The sequence below is a fragment of the Salvia splendens genome, chromosome 13 (assembly GCF_004379255.2).
Source record: "Salvia splendens isolate huo1 chromosome 13, SspV2, whole genome shotgun sequence".
NCBI classification, from domain to species: domain Eukaryota; kingdom Viridiplantae; phylum Streptophyta; class Magnoliopsida; order Lamiales; family Lamiaceae; genus Salvia; species Salvia splendens.
The window spans coordinates 6,522,523-6,549,014 of record NC_056044.1 but is presented as its reverse complement, the minus strand read 5'-3'; the positions used below and the strand labels follow the sequence as shown (position 1 = coordinate 6,549,014).

Below are 26,492 nucleotides of genomic sequence, written 5' to 3'. Positions count from 1 at the left end.
AGTGAGCATTGTGGAGAAAATTGCAAGACGGAGGAAATCTCGGAGCTGAAGAGTAGAATGGAGATTTCTACGAAGGCTTCTAGAAGATTATGTCCGCACCTATATAAGGAAGGAAGCATGCATTCTGGAGGGATCTTCTCGGTTGAGACCTCATTAACAGTCTGTGGCTCGTAGCTCACTTTTTTCTTTTACACACTTGGGTTCTTTAGAGGAAAATTCTGGGGGTTTGCATTTTGGGTTCACTTTTCACTTTCTCGCATTTCAGTTGGGTTGTAACACCGTCTTGTCGAGGGCGAAGAAACAAGTTCCATTTTATTTTCTCGTATTTAGTGGATTTCACCGAGCTTCGCTGTTCGGAGCTTGGCCCTCAGTCTTTTTTTACCGAATATTTCTGTGTTTAATGCAAGTTTAATTTTCTGTCATGTCGTTGATGTTGATTTCTGATTTCCTTTCTGTGATTATCTGGAGTTTGAGTTAGTTTACTTGTGTTGGATGCGTTTCGCAATTGTTCACTGAATCTGTGCAGAGTAATGGCTGGATCGGGTTGATCAGAGTTTGTTGTTGGTTAAATCGGAGGTTTGAATTTGGTGTTGTAGCTGAGTTGAGTGGAATCGTTTGAATTCAGTGTTAATCGGTTTAGATCTGTTAGATCAGAAGTTATGGAGTTGATTGAGGTTGTTGTTTAGTTCGGATCGCTTGGATCCGGAGTGGATTAAGCATCCGACGTGAATCCGAGCAGAGTTGGTTTAAATTTATGCCTAGCCTTCGTGTTTTCATTTCATTCCGTCTAGTATATGTAGATCATTGTTATTTCCGATTTGTTGCAAGTTTCCGACGACCCAACTTTTATATTCTGTTCGAATCTAGGTACGTGCTCTGTTTTCTTCATCTTCGTTTTTGATTCAGTTAAAAAATGCATGTCGTTGTTAGTTAGAGTTTCAGTTTGTTATTTGTAGCCTTTCTGCCGTACTTGCTAATTCTGGAATTATGGTCCCCACTGTTATATGCTTCCTGTCTGGTTCTATTAGGTAGCCGTTTACACGGTCTAGGAAGAGAATTTAATATCCCGTAGTCTTGATGATGTTTGATCTCAGCATGTTTACAGTTTCCTAGGTCTAGTGTTTACATTTCTTGCCTAGGTCTAGTAGTAGTTATACCTCAACCCAGTTTGCGTGGCAGCAGCCGCCTTTGTTAAGAGTCTCTAAACGCTTTCTTACGTGTCCATCTTCGTGGGTCTCTATACTAATCTATAGTATTCGGGTTGAGGGATCTTTGAAGGGGAGTTTTGTGTGTACAATGACAGAGTATTCCGTGTTCCATTGAGTTCCTAGACCAAGTGATCTAGTGGATTCATAGGACTTGGTATCTCGACCTAGCATATCACATCGTATTTTCACAACACGAACACACATCTTTCTCTCTCTCCCTTCAAATGGCGCCGTTGCATATTCTGGGTCATACACGCAATATGAATATTTTCTAAGGGTGCAAAATAATTAGGGCTTAAAAAGGACTTTTCTAAAATTCTGAGGCCATTTTTTGTATTTGGCACATTTATTGGTCTTAATTGCACACTACTTTCAGCATGGAGTACAATATGGGATATTCCAGAATTTGAAGGACATGCGGGCAATTCATGGGGTAACAAATGTAATACTTCATAATTTGGGGTATTATGTGAATATTCATAACTAGGATTAGGATTAAAAACCCTAATCCTTTACCTCCTTGTAACCCACCGCTGCCTCCTCTCTGAAAATCGGCGAACACTGCCTCTCCAATCGCCGGTCCCCTCCCGTTCTCTCCTTGTTGTCCGTCAGTATCAGCGACCTCCTGGTTACCTGCTCCGGCTGCTGGGAACAATCCACCTCCACCCTCGTGCATCCCGATTGCCAATCTCGCCTTGGCCTTTTGATTTTCGTTCCACCATTCCGGGAATCCGACGAGTAAGAAGCACGATTCTCTTGTGTGTTTGTGTTTTCCACAATGAGAACACCAGAGCTTCGATTTGTCCAGTTTAAACGGTCAGCGGTTGGTGGTGGCTGGTGCTCCTGGGCGTTGAGGTGGGGTTCCATTTCTTTGTTGGTTCCGGGCTACAAAACCGAGACCGATTTCGCCCAATGATGAGTTGTTGGTTGATTCGGTGGTTGTTGCCGACATAATTTTGAGTCGGGCGGCTTCTCTTTTGGTCAAGCCGTACGCAGCCTCCGTTGAGGGCCAAGGAGTTTCTTTAAGAATGTCCTGTTTGATCGAATCGTATCTCGGGTGGAGACCGGTTAGGAACTTGAATAATCGCCGCGTTGCGATGTACCCCCGGAACTGCCCGATTCCTTTGTCGCAGCAGTCAACGGGTTGATGTTGGCATTGATCCACATCGATCCATGTCTCGTGTAAGTGTCGTCAATATGTTTCGAGATTTTGATCTCCTTGTATGATTTGCCCTGCCTTTTCCCTCCAGGTCGTAGAGTAAATATGGACCGGATGAAGTCTCGAAGGTTACCGCCAAGCTTTCCCACAAAGCTCGGGCAGTTTGATGATGGGCGTAGTCGATCATAATACCAGTTTCGATATTGTCCAATATCCACGAAAAAACGATCAAGTTCGTCTCCTCCCAATCCGTGTAATTGGCCGCCCCTGGTTCCGGTGGTGGTGGTTTGCCGTTGATGTGTTTAAGTACCCTTCTGCTCCCGATCTAGACTTTCATCAGTCGGGCCCACAACGGATAATTTGTTCCGTTGAGCCTGACTGCAACATTAACATTCCTGCTCACTCTCAACTTAGTATCATCTGTAACGGTGTTTGGTTTGGTATCGTCGGCTGCCATAGTTTTCAATTTGCCTTAACGGCCGGGAATTGGTATATTTTTGGGGCTATGATGATTTTCTGAGTCTTGCTCTGATGCCATGTTGAATTTTCATTTTTATTCAACTTATGTCTACCATGGATTACGTGCCTTTAAATAGGCTTAGGGATACAACTAATATGGTAAAGATTTAACCTAATGTTTAATTCTATTTTACAGGGAAAGTATTATTTACGTGATCTCCTCAAATCATTCCTCCTTGATTTGCTCTTCTTTCCAACAATTTTAATGGAATATGTGTATTTTATTTGAATAATTGTTTTGATTATTTGCACTGTGTTCTAATATTTGTTCCCCAGGTATCAATAATGGAATATGTGTATTGTAGTAGAATAATTGTTTGGATTATTTGCCCTCTGTTCTGATATTTGTTCCCTTAATATTAATAATGATACGAAACACTAATTATAATATAATTATGAGATATCATGTGGAGTATTTGTGATGGACATATGAATATTTTGAAGAGTACTCATATACTTTATTATTTAACTTTATATACTTCACTATTAAACTGTTAGAATAACACTTAAACATAAGGTTATTAATTTTGTTTTGTTTGTTTAGTTGTGTGTTTAGAGCTTGCATAACGCTTCCTTTTAAAAGAGATACAAACATGTTTTTGGAGTTGGCACTGAAAAGCATATGTTTGGATAGATTTATTGGACAAACGCTTGAGAAAAGTGTTGTGTAAACTGTATTTCATAAACAAGGATAAGAATAGTTATTGGCCACGTAACGTCTTCTGCATTGTAGGCTAATACGTATTGTTTATGTCACTAAAGGATCTTTAGGTGATTAATTATTCACAATGTATATATGAGAGGGAGTTAGGTGCAATTTATTGATTAATAGGTGTAGTGTCTAGCTCATGTCACTTAACCAACCTTGGGATTACAAAAGCATTAGTGGCATATAATAACAATAATAAAAGGATTCACAGCTATATATGCTTCTATTTTTTTTATTACTGATCGGCAAAGTCTAAACAATTATTGTTTCTTAATTTTTCTATAAATCATGAATCATGTGTTATCAATTATACAATACTTTTAACTTATCAGTGGATTAAGTTTCATGTATCATAAAATCTCATCATATTGGGTAGTAATAAGTGTTGTTTAGAGGTGTTAGTAGTGTAAGTGTTATTAAATTGAATTGTTTTATGACCAAACTCAAGTTGCTAATATCTACAAAAGACTATTTGAGAAAGGTTTATTAAATGTTTATACGGCCAATTTGATTTATTACAACACAATAAATAAAGTTATCAAAATAGACCCAACTCTTGGTATATGCATTAATTCGGTGTAATGACCAATAATATCACGAGCTTAGGGTACTTTTCCATTTTTTTTCGTAATATACAAATTTGATAGATTAAATCATAACCTTAGGCGGATTGTGTTAATTTGCCACGATAAATTTTCTGGCCACGGATCAAGTCTTATGCGTCGTTTTAATTCTGCATGAATTTAATAAATAATGGCATTTGAATTAAGTTCATTAATACCAAGTTATTCCAAGTAAGACAAATAGCTAAAGGTTTTTCATCATCGATCTTCACTTCAAAATTCATCATTTAACTAATGAAACATAACTCGATGAAGACAACGAGATTCATAAATTGTTGACATTATACACACCAATGAAACAAAGTAATTAAGAATCAGAAACAATAAATTGGAACAAATCCCGACTATAGGTAGGTACAATTCTCGTAAATCAATCCACAAATAATTTTTCTTATAATAACATTGATCAAATAAAAAATTACTACAAATTGAAACCAAATCGAGCACAAATAAATATAAACACCACTACACAGTTCTCCGATCAAGCTCAAAATCAAATAAGTTGTGTAAAGTTCAAATTCTACAAATTCAAATTTGGATTCATTGTACAGATTCTAACCCATTTGACAATAAAGCTCGGAGTGTTGTATTTGAAGATTTTCACCATTTATTGAATTGTTTCAATTCATGAATGTTTTAGTTAGAACTAAGTCTAATTTTGTTCATAGACGTGTCTATTTTGTTATTTGGTTAAAAACATTACTTTTGATAGATTCGAGATTTAAACAGTACTACGAATTAGTCTATTTTTATCATCAAACTATTGGAGTAGTTAGATTTGACAGTGAAAACAATTTGATCCAATTAGTAACTTAAACATTAGACTAAAGTCCATTTAAACATTAGTAACTTATTTTTATAGGGTGATGGATTAATACTCCATCGGTCTCATTAGTATCGTGTCATATTTATTTTTGTGTTATTTCATTACATTTGGATTATTTATGTTTTGGCAAAATTCAACACTTTACTTTCTCTTCTTTTCTTTTATTATTTTTTCTACTTTTTATTCTAATTACTATCAATCCACTTAACTCACTAAACATTTATTTACTAACCCAAAAAAGTGCATCAATACTAATAGAACAAAAGGAGTACTATTATTTTTTTTACTTTTAATAGAGATGTGAACAAATTTTTTTTATAGAATAGTAGTATAATTTTACAGTTTAATTTACATAATAATTTAACTTATGGTTTTAATCTGATCTAGTAGTACTAGTAAAAAACAAGACGTTTTATACATAAAAAAAACAAGACGTTTTTTAATCTTTACTTTTATGTTGATTTTAATTTAGATTTTAATCTGGACACGCTATCAAACAAGACCAAAATTAAATAAAATAAACAAAATAGTTCAATAAATTGCGACTAGCTTCTACATTTAATTTGCATAAAAAGATTTAACTTTGCATATGTAGGATTCAATTTGCTAGCTATGGGAAAACTGTCATAGTATATTACACAAGAAAATTTGAACCAGAGAGTATCACCAAACAGCCAAACTAGTCTCTTTTGTTCCCATAATGTAACACAAGAATATTCATATTCCTTGCAGGGTTAACATTAAAAAATCTAAAAATTCAGCAAAAATACACCATACTGGAACCCAGTTTCCTCCTACATAATGGAACAGAAGGCAACTTGTTCAAAAACATATTCTCACAACAAATATTCAGAAAATGAAGTGTCACACTGAATGTAGTTAAAAGAGAAAAGGATCCACATATCTGACTACATATAGTTCATTCAGGCATCTTATTAAATGGAAGGCAAGGTAGGACAAATGATTCACATCTCAAGCTCCGTTTTTTTGCTTGCTTTAAACAAGAGGACTCAAGGCTTCTTGGGCTGCCATGTTTGGTATCGCGTCCAATCTCTTTGCCCAGGGTTGAGGGCATGTCCCTTGGAGTGATAGATGTATTCGTCTCCCTCTCCAGAAAAATTTTGTTTGTGTTCAACACCATATCTCGTTGGCTTCAACAAGAGCAACTGCATGGAATGCAATCCTAGGTTAGCAAGGAGTATATAAAAAAATACTATATAAATAAGTTGAGGGGGTTAGAGCTAACCTCATCTCCGGTATGATCAGTTATGTAATGAAGCCAGCCATGCCATTCTGGTGGGACTTGAGAGGCATTGTAACGGTCCTTGGAAGCATACTCGACCCACCTATGTCTCCCTATAATAGATTTCAATTATAAATTATTCACCATTGAAATTTTAAATGGAAGGGTCTGTGTTTGTAGCAGTTATGAAAGAATCCGAACAAAAAAATAGGCAATGGAAAGGTAACCCTGCCTAGTAAGAAAAAGTTTCAGCACATGGAAGCATTTTCCTATACAATTTACGTTTCACTGAATTAGTCTCTCATCTATCATTGTAGCTGGGGATTGATCCAGATATTGAAGGAATGTTTCAATAGCTTCCTTGGTATTTTTCCTATCAGTTTATCCTCCTAAACAACAAATTGAAATTAGTGTTTTCCAATTTCACTTTTTCAAACAGTCACCAACATTTTCACTAAAAAGATGTCACATCCCTGTTTTGTAATCATCATTTCAGAAACGTTATGGTGAATAGATATACAACAGGAAAAAAGCTACTACAAGGAAAATGAATGTTGTGCACTGAGACTGGTAGATGAAAACTATTTAGAAAGCTCAATGAGCCAATCAATGAAATGCGGCACTAACCATATTGAGTGTCTCCAAGTTTCTCATAGTACTTATTGCCAAATTTGTCAACACCCACCACCGTTGCACCAATGTTGTGAATCTTCGTTTGCCTATGTAAGTAACATGAAAAATGGAGTTTCACTTTAGCAAACACAGTGACATACTAAGAGGTAATAAGGTCACATCAAACATGATTCGGAAGGTGAGGAAGAGCAATCCAGTATTCATATTGTGAATCTTTGTTTGTCTGTATAAGTTAAACAAAAACTGCAGTTTCACTTTAGCAACCACAGTAACAGACTAACGGGTATCATGGTTCGGAAGATGAGCAAGACTAATCCAGTATTCAGTAAATCAGTTTATTGACCACAACTGTGGCAAGAGTTTCCAGTCCTATTCCTGGAGGAGGTTGTTTACAGATAAGAATATTGATAAACTCAGAAACATTGCAAAGCATAGTATTAAAACCCTGCTTGCTCAATATCGAGAAAGATCAAATAAAGAGAAGTTTCAGTGAAAATGAACGAGTAAAATAGTTACAGAAGAGAAGCTAAAATTCAGGTTACAAAATCATCCCAAATGAGGAAAAAAAAGGTTCTTTAACTAGTCTTAATATGCTTAAGTAAACAACTTTTTCAGAATGGCTTCCTAGCTGAATATGTTGCAGTAGAGTTCACTCAAATTTATCATAGTTGAGCAATACTTATCCAGTAAATATTTAAATAGAAAACAACGTTCTCATAGAGCTCCAAAGCCAACTTAGAACCTCATAAACTAGGAAAGGTAAATTCATCTATGTCGTTTTCTGTTAAAAATGCAATTTATCATGCCAGCGCCATGTTGAGTAACATCACATTCCACAGTTACTAAATGTTCCATCAAAAGGAGCTGGCCAGTTCTACTTACATGAGATTTCCATCCAAAAGCGCACTCCTGTAAATAGGAAATAGTACGAATCAGAAATAACACCACATAAATGAAAAATAAGGCCAAACACTACAAATGCAATGAAATTCTAGAAATCCATGAATCAACAATCTGAAATAATGAAATGTTAATCATTTACACTCTCCATATCGACTGAATTGCTAAAGCTCGCCTGATTGAACCCTAACTGCTAGACTTAAATCGAAAAAAGGAACTAAGTTCATTCAACCGATACATGCCCAATCATATAAGAATGCAAACAATTAAGAAACATTTCAATCTAAGGAGGCATATCCGCAATTATTTGGATCAACGCAAATCGTAAAAAAATGGAACATAAAAAACATATTTCAGGCGAATTTAAATGGAACTGACAGGTATCCTTCTTCACGGATCTCCCTAAAGAAACCTCCGATTCCTTTTTCTTTAATCAATTTCATCGCGCCTCTCACCACCGCTGCCATTTCTAGCTCTCTCTCTCTCTCTCTCTCCCTCTCCCACTCTAGTGATTCAGGCCACCGCCCAAATCAGTTGGGTTTTCTGGGCCTAATAGTGATTGTGGCTCAGATCCATTTGGGCTTCAGCCAGTAAGATATTTTTATTTGGGCTAATTTTACGTAACTATGGATCTGGTTTGAATTGAATTTCACAATTTAATTTTAAAACAATAATTATATAATCATATTTATTTTAAATAAATAATTATATGACAATATTTATAGTTTTATCTCCAATAAAATAATTTTATAATTTATTTCTAGACAAATAATTATATAATAATAAGTCATAGTATGTTATACTCCTTCTATTTAATGTTAATAGATGCATTTTATTTTCTGTATTTATTTTAGAAAAATAATACCAATAAACGATTAAAGAGAAGAAAGAGTAAAAGTAAAGTGTCTTTGATTTACAATCGAAAATATTTTAGCTGTGAACTACCGCAAACGATCTCTAATTGACCATTCAATCTATGATAGCACATGATAAAATACTAACTACATGCTTTTTATTTTTCACATTATAGAACTGATTTTTAGGGGCTTCTTGGTATGATGGAATGGAATAAGGAGAGAATGGAATGGAGATGAGAATGAAATGAGGATGGGAATGGAATGGAGATTTCATTCCATTCTTGTGCTTGGTTAATGTAAGGAATACAAATGGGATGAAATTGAGTAGTGTGTAAATTATGTGTAGTAGTGTGTGTGGTGTGTGCAATGTGTATAGTGTGTGTATAGTGTGCATAGTGTGTGTAATATGAATTTTTATTAATAATTAAAAATTCAAAACTTTTAGTCTTATTATAAAATTTTAATATTATAAAATTGAGTGAGTATTAAATATAAATATAAATAATACTACCATGTTTTATAATTAAATTTTAAAATAAAAACAACGGAGAAAAATGGAATGGAATGACCATTTCTTAGATAAATAGAAAAAATGACTATTTTTATGTGGAATAGAATGATGATTCATAAGGAAGAAAAATACCAAGTAAATGAGTGGAATGAAGATAGGAATCTCATTCCATTCTATCATAAAGACTTTAGGTCATTAACTGATCAGTTATAGCCAAGTAATCAATAACCTACAACGATGGATTCAATTTGTAAAACCACTCCCTTAGCTCATGGCCAATGGGCTGTGTCAAATCCAAATTTATAGAAAATATCAAAATAAAACCTAGCTTAGCCAAACCCATTTCATCGATGAGCATGAGCATGAGCCGGGCTGGGGGTTGGGCTCCAAATTTCATGGCAAGCCTAGGCCGGCCTAGCCATTTTGACAACTCTGTCAAATTCAATTTAGTATCCAGAATTCATGCTAGAGAGAACAAAGGTTAGACACTAATATTATACCCCATCTGTTTCACAAAAATAGAACATTTTTTTATTTTGGTCCATCCCATAAAAATAGTCAATTTTGTTTTTGATATTCTTTTAGTCTAATGAGGTGAACTTCATTTTTTCACTAAAAAAATACTCTAATCACCTTTTATTTCTATCTTTCTCCTACTTTAATAATTACTCATAAAACTTGTATCGTCCCAACTATCTCTATATATATATGGGACGGTAAGTCGTCGGTAAACTCAATTTTTATTACTCCATCCGTTCTGCAGTAGTAGAGTCATTTTATCATTTTGGTACGTTTCATAGTAGTTGAATCATTTTCTTTTTAGTAAAAGTCAACACATTTCTTATCAGTTACTTTACTCTCTTTTACTTTATTCTTTCTTCATCTATCTACCTTTCTCATTTTCTACTTTTCTTAACACAATCTTTTTTAAATCGTGTGCTGAAAAGAAATGCCCCACTACCGCGAAAAGGGGGAGTATAACTTATACTTCATCCGTCCGCAAAATGTTGTCCATGTTTGACTCTGCCTGAGTTTTAAGAAATGTGAAGAAAAGTGAGTGGAAAAAGTTAGTAATGTAGGCCCCACATCTATACACTATTAGTTTTATAATAGAATTTAAGTGTAATGAGTTAGTGGAAAGTGAAGTCCATTTATCAAAAATGAAAAAAAAACAAAGTGGACAACATTTCCCGAACAGATCGAAATAGCGAAATAGGACAATATTTTAATAGTAACCAAAATTGGTCCTAAGCATTAAATGAAAAATGGAACCGAAATAAAAAAATAAAATTATCTATTATCCTAGACCAGCTTTATTCGGTTCAATTAACCTAGACTATATTTGAGTACTCACTCTTGATTACTACTCCTACTATCATTTTTAACGTTTGAGAGCATCATTAATGGGGCGGACGATAGCGTGCCCGATGCGTCGGGCGCACTATCGTCCATCATTGTGGCACCGCGGACGACTGACGATGCGTCGTCCGCGCCCGACGCTTAGTCTGCAGACTAAGCGCGGGCAATATGACATCGTCCGCGCCATCGTCCGCCCACTGTGGGTGACGCGGACGATGCAACGCGTTTTAGTTTTTTTTTTTAATTTTAAAATTCGAAAATTTTGTTTATATATATACCATGGCTTCACTTTTCATTTGTAACTTTTCGATTCACTTTTCAACTCTCAATTATGCTATACAATGGATTCCGGTGGATACTCAAGTCCTAATAGCCGACGTTTGGAGATGTCGCACGGTGGCCGGGTACACAACCTGGCGAATATCGGCCGTTCGACGCCAACCAGACGTACGATCCGGACTTCAGTACGGATTCCTACGGTCTCTCCGACATGGAGCCGTCGCCAACTCGCCATGCCCCCGCTTCGCGTCGCGCGGCCGCCCCCTCCGCAGATAGCCCTTGGCCGCCGCCCCCGCTCCCGCCAGAAAGAAGCGGACCAAGCACGTCGCGAGGAAGTTGCCACCTCCAGCAACGAACGAAGAGTACGCCCCCGGCCGTACGAACTACCAGCTGGATGAAACCCTCGTCTTGGCGAGGTGTTGGGTGGATATATCGGAGGACCCGATATTCGCCAACAACCAGAAGCAGCTCGCGTACTGGGAGCGCATCGCCGAGCGCTACAATAAGGCGAAGCCGCCGAGCGCGTACAAGCGCCAACGGGAGCAGCTCCGCAAGCACTGTGATCAGGTGAAAAAGCAAGTCAACCTGTTCGCGGCGGAGTACCAGAAGTGCTCGAGGGATCAGGGAAGCGGCGAGAGCTTGAGCGACGTGCGCGATAAAGCGTTGTTGTCGTACCAGTCTATGTACGACGACTTCAAGCATTTCAACATCTGGGCGCTCTTGAGGGACAAGCAGAAGTTCCAAGGAGGAGTTCCCCTTTCGCTGATCGTGTAACCACGAGCCCCACTCGTCTGCGCGTCGCCCCCGTGATCACGGCTCCCCGGCTCCCACTGTCTCGACGTCCCTATCTCGATCGCGCGTGGTGCGATCCGTCTCGGCGCGAGCGCCGATGGGTCACACGTCTCGTGCGTTTGAGTAATTCAAGTTCTTTGATTCGATAGTTCTTGAGTTCATCATGCATAAAAATTTAAACAAAAACACCCAGAACATGCTTCGTAATCAAATAAGACATGCATACATGAATTTCGCGAAATTTAAATCCAAATAATCAGAGCCAAAGACTGGCTCTGATACCAATTGAAGGGGTTCGTAGCGGAAGCGTGCGTTCTAACGAATCACATAATACGGATCTATTTAGCAGATTATTTAGACAAAATCTATTCGCGTAATTATCACATGTATCATGCTCATAACTTGAATTAAATACATGCTTTAGAACAAATAAATCCTAAAACATGCATACTACGGAGTTAGCCAATTTACCTCGTTGATTCTCCAAAGAATCGTCGATTGTTTGCGCCTTCTCCACGATGATCTTCAATACTAGACCACGGATCTTCTGACTGGTGTCCCGAACTGTATCTCGACATCAGGGTGGGCCGATCTTATCGAAACACTAGGACTCGAATAAAGAAGACAGAACTTTCTCACGGAGAAGGAGCTGAAGAACTCACGGAGGAGAATTCTTCAAGAAAATCGTTCCTCCCTCAAAATATGAGAGTGGACGAAATTTCACAATGAAATTAACAATCATTTCTGTCTCATTTATTCTCATATTTATAATAGTTCATATTGGGCCCAGTCAGGGATCTATGGAAGGCTTTGGATATGGGCTCACCCAATTAGCTTTTTCCTAATTAAATTGAACCCACAATTTAATACAAGCTTATATTGGAATATTACGAGCAGCCACTACAGGCGTAATATTGAATTCCCCATCCAAATCCGAAATTACAAGTAATCCGGGTTTCCACTTTATTTATTATTTATTTCCCGCGCTTAAGATAGAAATGTCCATTAATTAATTAAAGTCTGCTATGGACTTAATTAATTAACATCTTATTAATTCCAAGAGTAGACTTAGCAAGAAACACTTATTTATTATTCATAGAGTAATAAAACTCCAACTGGCCAGTTTCCGAATAATAAAACCTTGTTCAAGCTCCTCTTGAGGACATTATCAAACGAGACTCACCTCGTGCGCGATTCAACATAATAGCAATCCTAGCACCGCTAGATAATGATCACCACTACCCAATATACCTGGATCGTTGGGTGACGAAAAACCCGCACCTTTGGTAAGTCAAAGTAGTAGATACTCAATATCGTATGCTCAATGCTAACGTACATTGATTAAGAACTAAATATTTATCAAGACACCGTCTTTCAGTAGATAGCATAAAGACACGTCTTGCTGTTAGATCCATTCAGTGCTATACCACACCAAAGTCATCTATTTCAATAAGGCTTGGAAATAATCGGACTGACATTGCAACCTTTCACGATAGGTAGCCAAAGCCTATCTAGGTTGTGAAATTCTTCTTTTTCTTTTGCAAAGCATTGCATAGAACCGACTGTAGTTACCTTAAAGTGGACGACGCCCACAACCAGTCTACTAAGCAAAAGACTTAGGCTTTGTTTACTTCTTATGCATTTAAATGTTTATAAAACATCTTATAAACGCAAAAGTAAACACAATGTAATAATATACTGATTCTATTCGTGCAAACTGCTCGAATAATACTGAATCGGGTTAAAAGTGGATTGTAGAGTTTTTTCATATACAAGCAAAATTCCTATTCGTGCGAATTTGCTCGAAACATGCTTTTCAGTATACTAAACCCTAACAGGATACGCACAACGCCCTTATGAGGTGTACGGATCCGGCCCAAGCTGAGCACCTCCAGAGGTTGAGCGATGAGTTAAGCCGGAAGTTGGGGCTTTTGTAGGATAGTCTTTTTTTTTTATTTCTAACTCGTGTAACTTTGTTTTTATAATCAATGAATTTTTTGCCGTTCTTAGTTAATCGTTGTGTTTTTTAATAAGTTTACATTTATATATTTGAAAACAGTAAATTAATTAACAAAACAGTTAAAATGCTCAGGGCGCCCCACTGCAGGTGGAAGGGCAGGAGGATAAAATGCTGACGTGGCGGTGCATAGGGCAAGCTTTAGAGCATCCACAAAAGTGGCGCCGTAACCCGCGTCCGTCCGCGCCGCTGGCACGGACGTGTCTCGCCGCCGCTGGCACGACGCTGCTCGATGCATCGAGCAGCGCCGTGCCAGCGAGCAGGTGACGTGGGGGCACGCGATTGGGCAACGGCATAGCCGTTGCCTTTGAATATTTTTTTATTATTTAAAATTCGTTATTTAATTATAAATAATGATAAAAAATAAAAAAAAATTATTTTTCAAATCCCAAAAATATTGCCGTTTTTTTGCCCATTTTTCTGAATTTTTTGGAATTTTTATTTATTTTTTCCCCCAAAATCATCTATAAATACACACATTCATCATCCATTTATCACATCAAATCATCTCTCATTCATCTCTAATTCATATTCTCATACAAACTATCAACACATTCATCCCTCACTCAAAACCTCAAATGGATTTCACCCATCTCATGACAGAAGCGGAGCGCGAAGAATAAGAATACTACGAACAACATCGTGCCGCTTACGAAGCATATGTCGCGGAGAATACCCCCGCTCCTCCTCCTCAACGAACTAGATCAACTCACATTCAGCTACAAGAAGACCTAATCAAACACATGTGGGCGAAATTCGGCAACGAGTAGTGGTTTTTTTAATTTTTAGTATTTTAGTTATGTAATTTTTAATTTTTAGGATTTTAATTATGTCATTTTTATTTTATTTGTCATTTGTAATATTATTTATGTTTTTTAATGAATTTTAGTATTATGAAAATGTTTTTGTTTAATTGAATTTTAAATTAATTGTGCTCGTCCTTGCAGAAGAGCACAGCTGTGGGGGTTGTGCTCTTACCAGAGAGCCGGCAGAAAAAGTGGGGCCGGACCCACAATCGTAGCGCTGGTAAGAGCACGGTTGTGGATGCTCTTAGGACGCGTCTTTAGGGCGCCCATTACTGATGGTATGAATTCCCATTAAATCCAAGTAATGGAGGCATAATTAAAACTTAAAAGGGCGGTGAATCCAAAACTACAAAACCCACCCATAGAATTGCAGGATAAGTTAGAGTCACACATCGGTGGCAAACACTAATCTCACAGCCACCTTAATCCATTGGCAAAACCTATAAGTGGGACCCTGTTGTGACAACCGACAGATATCCCCAAAGCTTCTGCTCCATTTTCACACACTACACACTGAACTGAGCTCGGAGATCAGAAAATCCTCAGCAATATGCCTGGATTGAGGGCACCTTCCGATTACTCGCAGGAGCCTTCGCGTCACCCTTCTCTCGCTATTAATTCCAAGGTTCAAGTCGATTAGTTTTTTGGAGTTGTGTTTGCTGGAATTTCATCTAATGTATATCTTGTTTTATATGCTTTCCATGGACTCGCTGTAATCCACTATTCAATTTGTCGAGTTAGAGATTATATGATCAAGCGATTTGAATTGTGTATTGATTGAATCTTAATCAGACATCTCTTTTTTACGAGGAATTAATATCTGAATCGTGAACAAAAGCGATACAGAATTTTAGTTAATTTTCTGGTATTAATCTTGTAGTGAACTCGGTGTAAATGCAATACAAGTTGAGAGAGAGCTTATGAAGAATAAGATACAACAACAAAATAGTCTACTTATTGCAAGGGATTGTAGTTTTATGGAGTAGTACGTTTTTGTTTTTCTCATATCTGAATGTAATTAGCTTGTGCAATGTTATGAGATCATTGCAGTAGAGAAGAACAAATAAATGTAGACTATACCTTTCTTTTCATAAATTCAGGAACCTTTCAATGCTGAGCCACAGCGAAAAGATTTAGTTTCATCTTACATCACACCTGTGGAGTTCTTCTATAAGAGGAACCATGGTCCAATTCCAGCCGTGGATGACTTAGACAAGTAAGTTTACCTTTTCATGTTACTATGTATGGTTGATATCCTAATGTGAAGTTTCACTAATTCGCTTACTTATCCGTTTTGGCCAATCAGATATAGTGTTTCTGTCACTGGTCTAAGAGGAAGTCCAATAGAATTGTTCATGAAAGATATTTGGTGAGTGATCATCTATTGGCCTTGTTTTCAATCCAAACTTTTTTTGTGTGATGCTAATTTTGTCTAATGATCAACAGGAAGCTTCCAAAATATAATGTCACTGCCACTTTACAGGTTTGTTTATTACTTCACCCTTCTTATTTTAGTGAATTTCGGGCTTTCGTTACCTTCTATGGTCGGAGATGGTTATATGTTGGTCACTAAGGCGTTAATGACTCAGTATATCCCCAGCGATTTGAAAGGTGTTGAGATACCTAGCTAGATTAGTTGACATAATATTTGCTTTTTGTGTATACCCAAAATAAATTTATTATTCTCTTAGTTTTAGCTTGAAGTCGTTGAGACTTGTTATATTTTGTGTTTGCTTATCGCTATGGAATTGTTCATAACAGTTACTACGTTATACTGGAGTTTTTTTTCTTTCCAAACAATAATGTAATGTAGTTGTGTTATTCAGTGTGCTGGGAATAGGAGGACGGCCATGAGCAAAACTCGTCAGGTCAAAGGAGTTGGATGGGATGTTGCTGCGATAGGAAATGGTAAGTGTTGGAGTTGATGTTGGACTCAACTCCAAAGTAATTTTGTATTTACAAACATGATCATCTTGTATGTATTGTTTCTTGGATGCCACCCCAATATCAGTATAGTGGGATGATTGACAAGTTATATAATCTACAGCTGAGGTTTAGCGTCTTCTAGGCATTCTATGTTCTCAGGTTTTTGGATCTTACATCTGTATAATGTGTCTTTTAATATTTATATTAGATTTCTTACAAGATGATCAAGGATTTGGATTATGTAAGGGAATTCATTTGAGAGCGAATAGTTAAGTCTTTCAGGTTCTCACTTGAAATTGTTGGCCACATTTTTCTGTTTTTGGATGAATATTTATCTAGCTTTTCTAAAAAATGCTGTTATCCAAATGTTCTTAGCTGGTGGATGTGACTGCTGAAATGTGATTTTAGTTTTGGTGATCTTGCTTGAACATATATGATACATCTATAGTCCGAGGCTAAGTGCACCAGATTTATCAGCTTTATGTGCTAGCTTTATTTTCCCAAGTTTGAAATGGGCTGACTACACAACATGATTTATTTATTCCCAGAACTTTTCCTTATTGTTGCTACTTTCTAGTCTCTAGCTGAGATGACTGCAAGTAAAGTTGTTAGTTTCAATTGATCTGGAGCTTTTTTTGTTCATGAGTTCATTATATGGTGTGTGACAAATACTCTAGGATATAAAGCTTATATCTTGACTCGTGACTTTATGCATGTCATTTTAGCTGTGTGGGGTGGGGCCAAATTAGCAGATGTTCTTGCACTAGTTGGAATTCCTAACTGCTCACGTGTAACACCATCTGGACAAAAGCATGTTGAATTTGTAAGCATTGATAAGTGTAAGGTAATTCCCTTTCGCTCCATATCATTTTGTTCTGCTCTATTGAAAATCAAGAATGTCGACTAACCCCATCTGTTGTAAGTATAGGAAGAAAATGGAGGCCCTTACACGGCATCTATCCCGTTGATTCAAGCCACAAACCCCGAGTCTGATGTTTTACTAGCTTATGAGATGAATGGAGAGGTTCTCTTTCTGACCATAATGACACAGTGAATTGCTATCGTATAATTTACAGACAGATCTTTGCTGTATTAACACTGTCGTGTTGCTTGTGCAAAGACTCTTAACAGGGATCATGGATTTCCATTGCGTGTGATTGTCCCTGGTGTTATTGGTGCTCGTTCTGTTAAATGGCTTGATTCCATCAACATTATTGTAGAAGAATGCCAGGTTAGAATCTGCTTTACTAGTGCTCGGAAGCATTCGATCCATCACTTCAAGAAGTTTGTATTTGTCTTATGCAGGGATTTTTCATGCAAAGGGATTATAAAATGTTTCCACCTTCAGTTGATTGGAACAACATCAGTTGGCCCACGAGGCGTCCACAGATGGATTTTCCTGTTCAGGTACTAAGAGCCGATTCTAACAAAAAGAAATCCCTAGAAGAACAATAAGAAATGGGTTCTCTGCCTTTTATTATAAAGACATAAAATAACACTCACATAAAAAGAAAAAAATGTATTAATCATAAATGTTGCCCCTTGTGGCTTTTATATAATGTTTTGGGCCCAAGTCTTATGACTAATAAATATAAAAAGTATGTACTTTTGGGACCTCGATTATTTTCTTTTCCGGTTTGCTCAAAGATAAATGATTCTTGACTGATTGGTGCAACATCCTTGCAGAGTGCAATATGTTCTCTGGAAGATACAAACTTGGTAAAACCTGGAAAGGTATGCATTTCCGACTCCTACCATTCGTGATTTGCTGTAGGTCCTTGGTTCTGTACTTAAATTTAACTCTTGACGGAGAAACTAACCACTTCATTAGACTGAAAGACAACTATCCAGCTTTTATGGTTGCAAGTTGCAACACCTGAAACCGAAATTTGGGATCTATAAATAACTGAAACTGTAGACGCTAGGCAAAAGAGGGAATGTGACAATTATGAACATTGTAGTGGTGTAGACCTTCATTGCTTCTCTCTCTGTAGCTTATTTATTGGATCCTATGCATTAAATCACCATAAAGTTTTTTCAATACTCAGATAACTATCAAGGGTTATGCAGCATCAGGAGGTGGGCGGGGCATAGAAAGGGTCGATGTATCTATAGATGGAGGCAAGACATGGATAGAAGCCTCTAAATCACAAAAATCCGGTGTTCCATACATTTCTGACCATGACAGTAGTGATAAATGGGCATGGGTGCTTTTTGAGGCTGAAGCTAACATACCTCAGAGCACTGAGATTGTTGCCAAAGCAGTACGTCGCTTTTCTTCCACCCTCCACTTATATCTCGATTTCATGAAAAAGTAGCTTTTTGAGTTGGTAACCAAAAATTCTCTGATTTTAACTGTTTCATCCTACTTCTTGTTCGCAACGTGTCTCTTCAGGTGGATGTGGCTGGAAATGTCCAACCTGAAAACGTAGATGCCATCTGGAACTTGAGGGGGATACTAAACACTTCATGGCATCGGGTCCAAGTCCGTATTGGTCACTCAAACCTATAGGCGAACTTCCTAATTATTGTTACAAATGTTTGAATTCTCTTCGAGGGCTCGAGAAGGGTGGTTCGATTTTATCATAAGTTTGACATGCGCACACATTTTCTGATCACGAATACGCTGCTATACTGAGATACTGATCTTTTCGCGCTTGTCCTACTATGACGGTTTCAAGGACAAGACGCAGTCTGGCCCTTCGTTCTTTCCCGTGTTTGTTTTTTCTTTTTATTGCTATGTCTTGAACTATTGAAACGGAATCTGTTAGTAGTTGCTTAATGTCGTTACATGGATTATAACGTCGTCGTTGTATATTGTATGGTCGGTGTAAAATAATATGTGTGCGCCATGAACAAAACGATTCGAACCACATGGATTATAATATCGTTGTTGCATATTGTTGATATTTACACACGTGCATACGAGATGACTCGAACCAATGACTTGTTGGTTGGATGGGAAGCGTCTTATCAAGTTAGCTGCATGCACTCTGTCATCGAACAAGATCTATATTAGATTCAATCATGTTTGTGGAAAATAAATGACATTAATCAATTGTGCACTACTATTATTTATACAAACACAAAACTTGTGTTAATACCGTCTTACAAGACCTTTTAGATGACATTAATCGACGTTCATATTTATTTTAAATTTTAGAAAAATTTGTACGGTTATTTAAAACGAATTTGCTGATGAGCTAAATTGAAAAACTGTTTTTCACACCTTTTTTTTTTCTTTTCTTGTTGACTAAAGTCCAGATTTGTTCCCTTACATGAGCCCTAAATTTTTTTTTGGTTGTATACATTAATTATCTTTTGGTTCAGAATTAACATTTCCTAACTGTCAAATGAATTTTGGCCAAATTAATTACTTAAGTATGAATTTAATTGACCAAATTTACCTAATTAATTTAATATTAATTTTACTTATAATAAAAAATATTAAAATTCATAAAATATTTTTTATATATAGTGAATGTAACATCCATGACCTGAAATAGTATTATTTAATATTTTTGTATATTTTATCATCAATTGAATTATAAATATATATATTGAGTATCGTATAGAGTAATATTTTATTATATCGGGCCATATAAATATATATTTATATATAGTTTGAATTCTTGAAAATTTATTAATAAATATAAATATATATTATATGTAAAATTTATGGTCCTAAATGTTAAATATTAAAATTAAATACGTATGTGGGTGCATGAAAGTGCATAGTAATTATGAATCTTGTGTGTGCATGGAAAACTATATATGTACGTACATATTATATATATGTTTAGTACACCTACTAAAGAAGTAAAAAAATAAAAGAATTCAAAAAGAAGGTTAGTCATCAAAATTAAATACGTGGCCCAGTTAATAGATTGAACATTTGTCTATGTTATATATATTCTCGATTCCAATAATGATATTATGTACATATAACTAGGCCATTAGAAATATTTGTTTTTAGGGTGGCGAAATCGACTACAAAAACTCTCGAATACATACACAGATCTTTTATCTTTCATTCGGATAGAAAGAGGAGAAAGGGAGACAAAAAAAATGGGAATATTAGTCGAAACAGTGGTCCTCATAAAAGAAAGAAAATAGAATTATTTTAGAGCACAGTCAGTAGACCAAAGACACATCTCAAAACAAAAAGGGATCAATGACTCTTTGCTAATGGAGCAGGAGAATGGAATTAGGAGCTCGAATAAAATTATCTATGCTAATTAAGGTGTGTATCACACTTTTAATTTTAAATGTTTTATATGACTCTTTGCTATAGTAAAGTGAAAAATTGGATAAATGTACATAGCTGTTCCAGCTGAAATACTTGGAATAATTCTACCACTTCTACTAGGAGTAGCCTTTTTAGTGCTAGCTGAACGTAAAGTAATGGCTTTTGTGCAACGTCGAAAGGGTCCTGATGTACCCAGATATGATTATGTGTTAATTGATATTAATGGTGGAATATGATATACATATGTGAATGCTACCATGGTCCATGGATATATTTTGTGTATTGTATTGGAACTATTTGATGGAATATGATCTAAACTTGTGATTGGCGCAATGGATACGTGATAGATACTGTATTGAAATTATTTGAATCATCGGATTAAGAGGATCTGTGACAATCTTGCCCGGGGTTTGATATACAATGACAATGGACCTACGGGTCATATATAATGGCAATTGATGACAATGGACCTACGGGTCATATATATATGTATAGGGACGGAACTAGAACTTTCGATAAGCCGGTGCTAAAATTATAAAAAATAAAGTATATATATACTTTAAATATAATTTCTCATTCTTACCTCCTTTATTTATTTTAAAATTTTATAAAATGATGAAAACACAATTTGAGAATTTCAAATACAAAATTTCATATATTTTTTTATAAGAAATAATATTCATTCAAATTAAAAATTTTAGTAAATTTTGGCCAAGTCATTTCATTATATTTAAAATTATAATATTAAATCGTAAACTTTTAAATTTTCACAATTATATCATCCAATTATAAAATGTTGTCTTTTGAAAACATTTAAAAGTTAAACGATGGTCTTTTATTAAAATAAGAAAAAAAACAAAAAGAAAAAGTATATAGTCTAATAAAAATTAAAAAAATCATGATTTTATATTCTACTTTTAAATAAATTAACTAGATTAATTTTTGACTAACATTTTATATACTAACATAGATACACATAAATTGTGACATTATGGAGATGTGTAAAATAATTTGTTACGTAAAACTCATAGTATTGTACTATAAATGCAAGAAGAGTAGCATATACGTACTCTGCATATAAATAAAAAGAAGCGAACTTGATTATATCATTATATCTACTATTCTCAAATATCTCGAAACAAGGATTTATAGTTGTAGGAGTATATAATATAAAAAAGAGGGAACATCATTTTTGGTCCACGAACTTTGCCAAAGTATCATTTTAGGTCCGTGAACTTTGAAAATATCATTTTAGGTCCGTGAACTTTGAATTAGTATCATTTGAGGTACTTTTTACTATTTCCAAGTTTTTTTGTATGAAAATACCCTCAATACCTTAAAGTGTATATACTTTTTAATAAATTTATCATATATTCATATTTTTTTATAAATATCTTTACAATATATTTTTGACAAATTTTCTAAATATAATTTGACCTTAAATATTATCACTTAATTTTGTGACATGCAAGTAAAATTGCTTCTTCAATTTTTTATATTAATTTTTTTTAAAATTGAATAAAGAACTTTCTTTAATAATAAAAAATTGAATAAAGATCTTTTTATAAATATCTTTACAATATATTTTTGACAAATTTTCTAAATATAATTTGACCTTCAATATTATCATTTAATTTTGTGACATGCAAGAAAAGATCTTTATTCAATTTTTTATTATTAAAGAAAAGTTCTTTATTTAAGTTTTAAAAAAATAATATAAAAAATTGAAGAAGCAATTTTACTTGCATGTCACAAAATTAAGTGATAATATTTAAGGTCAAATTATATTTAGAAAATTTGTCAAAAATATATTTTAAAGATATTTATAAAATTATGAGTATATGATAAATTTATTAAAAATATATACACTTTAAGGTATTGAGGGTATTTTCGTCCAAAAAAATATGGAAATAGTAAAAAGTACCTCAAATGATACTAACTCAAAGTTCACGGACCTAAAATGATATTTTCAAAGTTCACGGACCTAAAATGATATTTTCAAAGTTCACGGACCTAAAATGATACTTTGTCAAAGTTCGTGGACCAAAAATGACGTTCCCTCTATAAAAAATACCAATAGAAGTAGTAGTATATGAATAGATTGTGGACCCCATATAGTTGGAAATTCAATTGTCATTATTACTTTCTATTTCTCTCCCATTTCTCTTTCGGCTTCTTCTCCCTTTCTCATCCCCTTCATTCTTTCATGTTTCTGTAAAAAAAATGTAAAAGGTGCAACGTGCAGACACAGACAACCATGGTGGAAGTACTGGACCAGCACCGGGACCGGCCAAGCCCCCGCTAGAGCGGTGGCTTGGCCCATGCTTAGGTCCGTCCATGTATATGTATACAATGACAATGGACCTTTGAGTCATATACAATGGAAATCCCGGGCAAACACCAGACTTGATTTGTTACAAAATAATAAAAATGAAGAGAGAGACATATGCATATGAGCATGAAATTGTTTATGATATATTATGTATATTGTGTCTGATTATATGTGATAAAGGATTGCTTGATATTTGTGTGATGTGAAATTAAAGATGAAATTTGTATATACTGAGTTGTGGCTTAAATAAACCATTAATAATATTTTTATGAGTAAGATATCATTGATGCTTTGGTCACACGTGGGTTATTTGATTAAAATTTAAATTCTATTAAATATAAGAATATACGTCAGAATGGTTGGGGTGTGACGATAAAAAATATTAAAATTTATAAAAGTATTCACAAATTTATTTTTTATTATGGGTAAAAGTATAGGTAAAATATTTTATCAGTTTGTACTTAATTTAATTTTTATAAAATACTATTTTATAAATTTTATAATTTATTTTTATTTTAGGTAAAAAAACAAGTATTTTATAAATTTTAATATTAAATTAATCTGATAACTAGATTTATAATAAAGTACTCCTAATTTGGTCAAAACACGTTTGACTGTTAAAGTTAACTGAAATGTTAATTTTAGACTAAAACATATTGTTTTGAGTCAAAAGATAACAACACTTAATATATAGGACCAAAAAGTGTTTTTATGGCAAATGTAAGGGACCATGTTTGGACTTTAGTCTTTCCTTTTATGTAACAAAATCATAAATTTTACTTGTATTCCCATGTGATCAATGACAATGTTTAAATTCTCTCCCTTTAGATATTAATAGCCAAAATACAAATAATTAGATTACATCATTAGAGGAGTTCTATGTAGGGTTGGAAAATCGTGCGGATTGGGTCGTTATCGGGTCAACCTGATAATGACCCAACCCAATAAGGCATAACCTGAATCCGACCTGTTAAGAAAACTGTAAATCCGAACACGAACCCGACCTGCTACCTTCAAATCCGAACACGACTTGCACCCGACACGAACCCGTTATCGACACGATATAATATGGGTTGACACGACACGATAACAACCCGAACCTGATATTACACGATTAAACCTTAATTTTTAACCTAATTTACACAATTAAAATTCTTTTTATACTATTTAAACCTAATTTATAAGAAATTAAAACATTAAAGTAATATATATATTTTTAAATAATAATAAAAATTATAATATTATTTCTTAATGGGTTACCCGTATCCGACCCGCATCCGACCCGAACCCAACCTGAAATTATCGGGTTCTTAATGGGTCAACCCAGTAAGGACACGGATCCATTAAGACTTGACCCCAACCCAATAATTTCGTGCGGATTCGTGTCGGATTATCGTGTCGTGTCGAAAATTGCCAGCCTTAGTTCTATGTACTATCCCATACGAATAGCTCAGATGGTCATCAAGAATTTAATAGAGAATAAGGAGCTTTATTTACTATATTCATGAAAATACACATTTTACTAAGTCTACTGAGATTACTAGGAGTCTAGGATGTTAGATTTATCTGTCATAGACGGCAACTGATATTTCAAATTTTACTAACCTATTATTCTTAATCTTTACTTCTAACCAAAAGACAGAAAGAAATTTTACCAACTTATTATTCTTAATTTTTTACTTCTAACCAAAAGAAAGAAAGAAAAAGTGGGGGTGGAGAGGGGTGTAACAACCCATACCTATAACAAAATTGAAGCACACTAGAAAATTAGTTGAACAAATATTTTAATACGACTAATATTGACTCCCTTGTTCCTAGTGCTAGCATAGCCATAGATGCATATAAAGAAATTACTACAATACTACTGCTATTTACTTATGTTATACGAGTATCATTTGTAATCAATATTATGGTTTAGTCTATACTAAAATGATTCTTTTTATTTCATATAGTAATAGTATTTAGTTTCATAATATTAAATTTTAAATTTCATTAAATCAAAGAGTGATTTGTATTTTATCTATTTATTTGAAGTTAAATGGAAAATGAATCTTTGTATTTAACTAATTTTTATAGATTTGATGAAGATAGCAATAATGTTTGAGATATTAAAATCAAAATAAGTATTACTAAAATAAATTAAATAACAATAATGACGAATAAACGAGAGCACACTAGTAAAAGATTTTAAACTATGTTGGAACCGACTGTCGTCTAGTATGACATATTCCTCGAATGATACTTATTAAATAATGAAAAATGGCTAAACAATTACTAATAAATTTCGTACTTTTATTAATTGTAAAAGAAGAAACTATGTGAGGACACTGAAACTTAGGTCGGGTATGACGAGGCTGCTTTGATCACTTTGGTTTCTAGCGTTAGAATAAAGCAACATTTCATTTTTCATTTAGGGTTCATTTGATTAGATGAGAAGCTCGTACAGTTTTTTGAAGGGTTGTGTTGCTAACTTTATGTTTGTGGTAGTGTATACTCTACAAAAGTGTGTTTGATTCGTTAAGTTGAGTTACTGCATGTGGCCTAAACCAATGTTTGATTATATGGTTTGCAAACATGTTTTGTGTGTGCAAATGACACAATTATCCTTAATTTATTAGTACATTTTTATATTACTACAAATACATAGTATAAATCATAAAGATATTATAAAATAAACTATTAAAATACTAATTTGTATATAAACATAATATTAATAAATTATAAATATAAGAAATGAATACATGCTACTAAATAAAATTTCAATATTGATTGATTAATTCTTCAAATCTTCTTAAGAAATAATGATAAAAATTAAATACTAGTATAAAACTTTTCTCCCATACTATTGATAAACCCGTTATTCACTACTATTATCTTCATCATTATATAAATAAAAAATTGAATATTATGTAAAATCAATAATTTTATTAGTGTTAAAATCCTAATCAAAATCATAATCAAAATCCTATTCCATTTTGACGGAAATCCCAATCAATGGAGTATTATTCCGCCCCTTTCCCTCTCTCACACTCTCTCCTACTCCATTTTCATTCTCCCACTGCGCATGCTACCTGTAGAAATGGCGGACGACACCGGCCAAAGCCGTCGCTGGAGTGGAGGCTTGCCCTTTGCTGGTTCCGTCAGTGACCACCTCCACAGCTGCCGGAGCCATCTCCGAACCGCCGATAGATTCACTCTCACTAGACCTTCAGAAAGAACTCCTCCCACCTCCTAACGCCGTCGTCGAAGAATCCCCACTAATCCAATCCCCTCCTTCCAGCTCCACCGCCTCCCAGCAACCATGAAATTATTACTTTTACTTACCATCCGACATATTCAGATTTTCCCTCTACGGCGAACGCGGATTTGGGGGGGAGGTGAGAGAGCTGGGTTTCGCGAAGGAGGTAAAAGGGGAAAAGTAAATAAATCTTCCGACGACGAAGAGCGTGGAGCTTGAAAGTGTAATATGCAACCACAAAATGGTTAGATTTACCGACCTTTATGGAGTTTTCCTCTTGGCGATGCCGGATTTGCTGTGTGCCGG

The 26,492-nt window shown here is 35.0% G+C and overlaps 2 protein-coding genes across 2 annotated transcripts; one reads left to right on the top strand and one right to left on the bottom strand.

Annotated features, from left to right (window-relative positions):
- Positions 1-5,747: 5,747 nt before the first annotated feature.
- LOC121763099 (probable NADH dehydrogenase [ubiquinone] 1 alpha subcomplex subunit 12) lies at positions 5,748-8,350 on the bottom strand. Its single transcript, XM_042159163.1, has 5 exons — positions 8,199-8,350; positions 7,803-7,829; positions 6,915-7,006; positions 6,291-6,400; positions 5,748-6,210 (listed from the first exon to the last, which is right to left on the bottom strand). The coding sequence occupies exons 1-5, from the start codon at positions 8,285-8,287 to the stop codon at positions 6,055-6,057; spliced, it is 474 nt and encodes a 157-aa protein (XP_042015097.1). The 5' UTR covers positions 8,288-8,350; the 3' UTR covers positions 5,748-6,054.
- Positions 8,351-14,778: 6,428 nt separating this feature from the next.
- LOC121762147 (sulfite oxidase-like) lies at positions 14,779-19,276 on the top strand. Its single transcript, XM_042157945.1, has 12 exons — positions 14,779-15,066; positions 15,542-15,657; positions 15,748-15,810; positions 15,888-15,924; positions 16,268-16,349; positions 17,093-17,211; positions 17,296-17,391; positions 17,488-17,598; positions 17,673-17,774; positions 18,054-18,101; positions 18,416-18,631; positions 18,763-19,276. Exons 1-12 carry the CDS (start codon positions 14,992-14,994, stop codon positions 18,877-18,879), a joined length of 1,182 nt encoding a protein of 393 aa, XP_042013879.1. The 5' UTR covers positions 14,779-14,991; the 3' UTR covers positions 18,880-19,276.
- The last annotated feature ends 7,216 nt before the right edge of the window (positions 19,277-26,492 follow it).

What these genes read in the sequence shown, in the direction of transcription:
- LOC121763099 (XM_042159163.1), bottom strand. Translation starts at nt 8,287, where the DNA reads ATGGCAGCGGTGGTGAGAGGCGCGATGAAATTGATTAAAGAAAAAGGA. An exon ending in ACTTGGAGACACTCAATATG is followed by an intron (nt 6,401 to 6,914) that starts GTTAGTGCCGCA and finishes AATCTATTATAG; the next exon opens with GGAGACATAGGTGGGTCGAG. An exon ending in CTGATCATACCGGAGATGAG is followed by an intron (nt 6,211 to 6,290) that starts GTTAGCTCTAAC and finishes CATTCCATGCAG; the next exon opens with TTGCTCTTGTTGAAGCCAAC.
- LOC121762147 (XM_042157945.1), top strand. Translation starts at nt 14,992, where the DNA reads ATGCCTGGATTGAGGGCACCTTCCGATTACTCGCAGGAGCCTTCGCGT. An exon ending in TTGTTCATGAAAGATATTTG is followed by an intron (nt 15,811 to 15,887) that starts GTGAGTGATCAT and finishes AATGATCAACAG; the next exon opens with GAAGCTTCCAAAATATAATG. An exon ending in CTGAGATTGTTGCCAAAGCA is followed by an intron (nt 18,632 to 18,762) that starts GTACGTCGCTTT and finishes GTGTCTCTTCAG; the next exon opens with GTGGATGTGGCTGGAAATGT.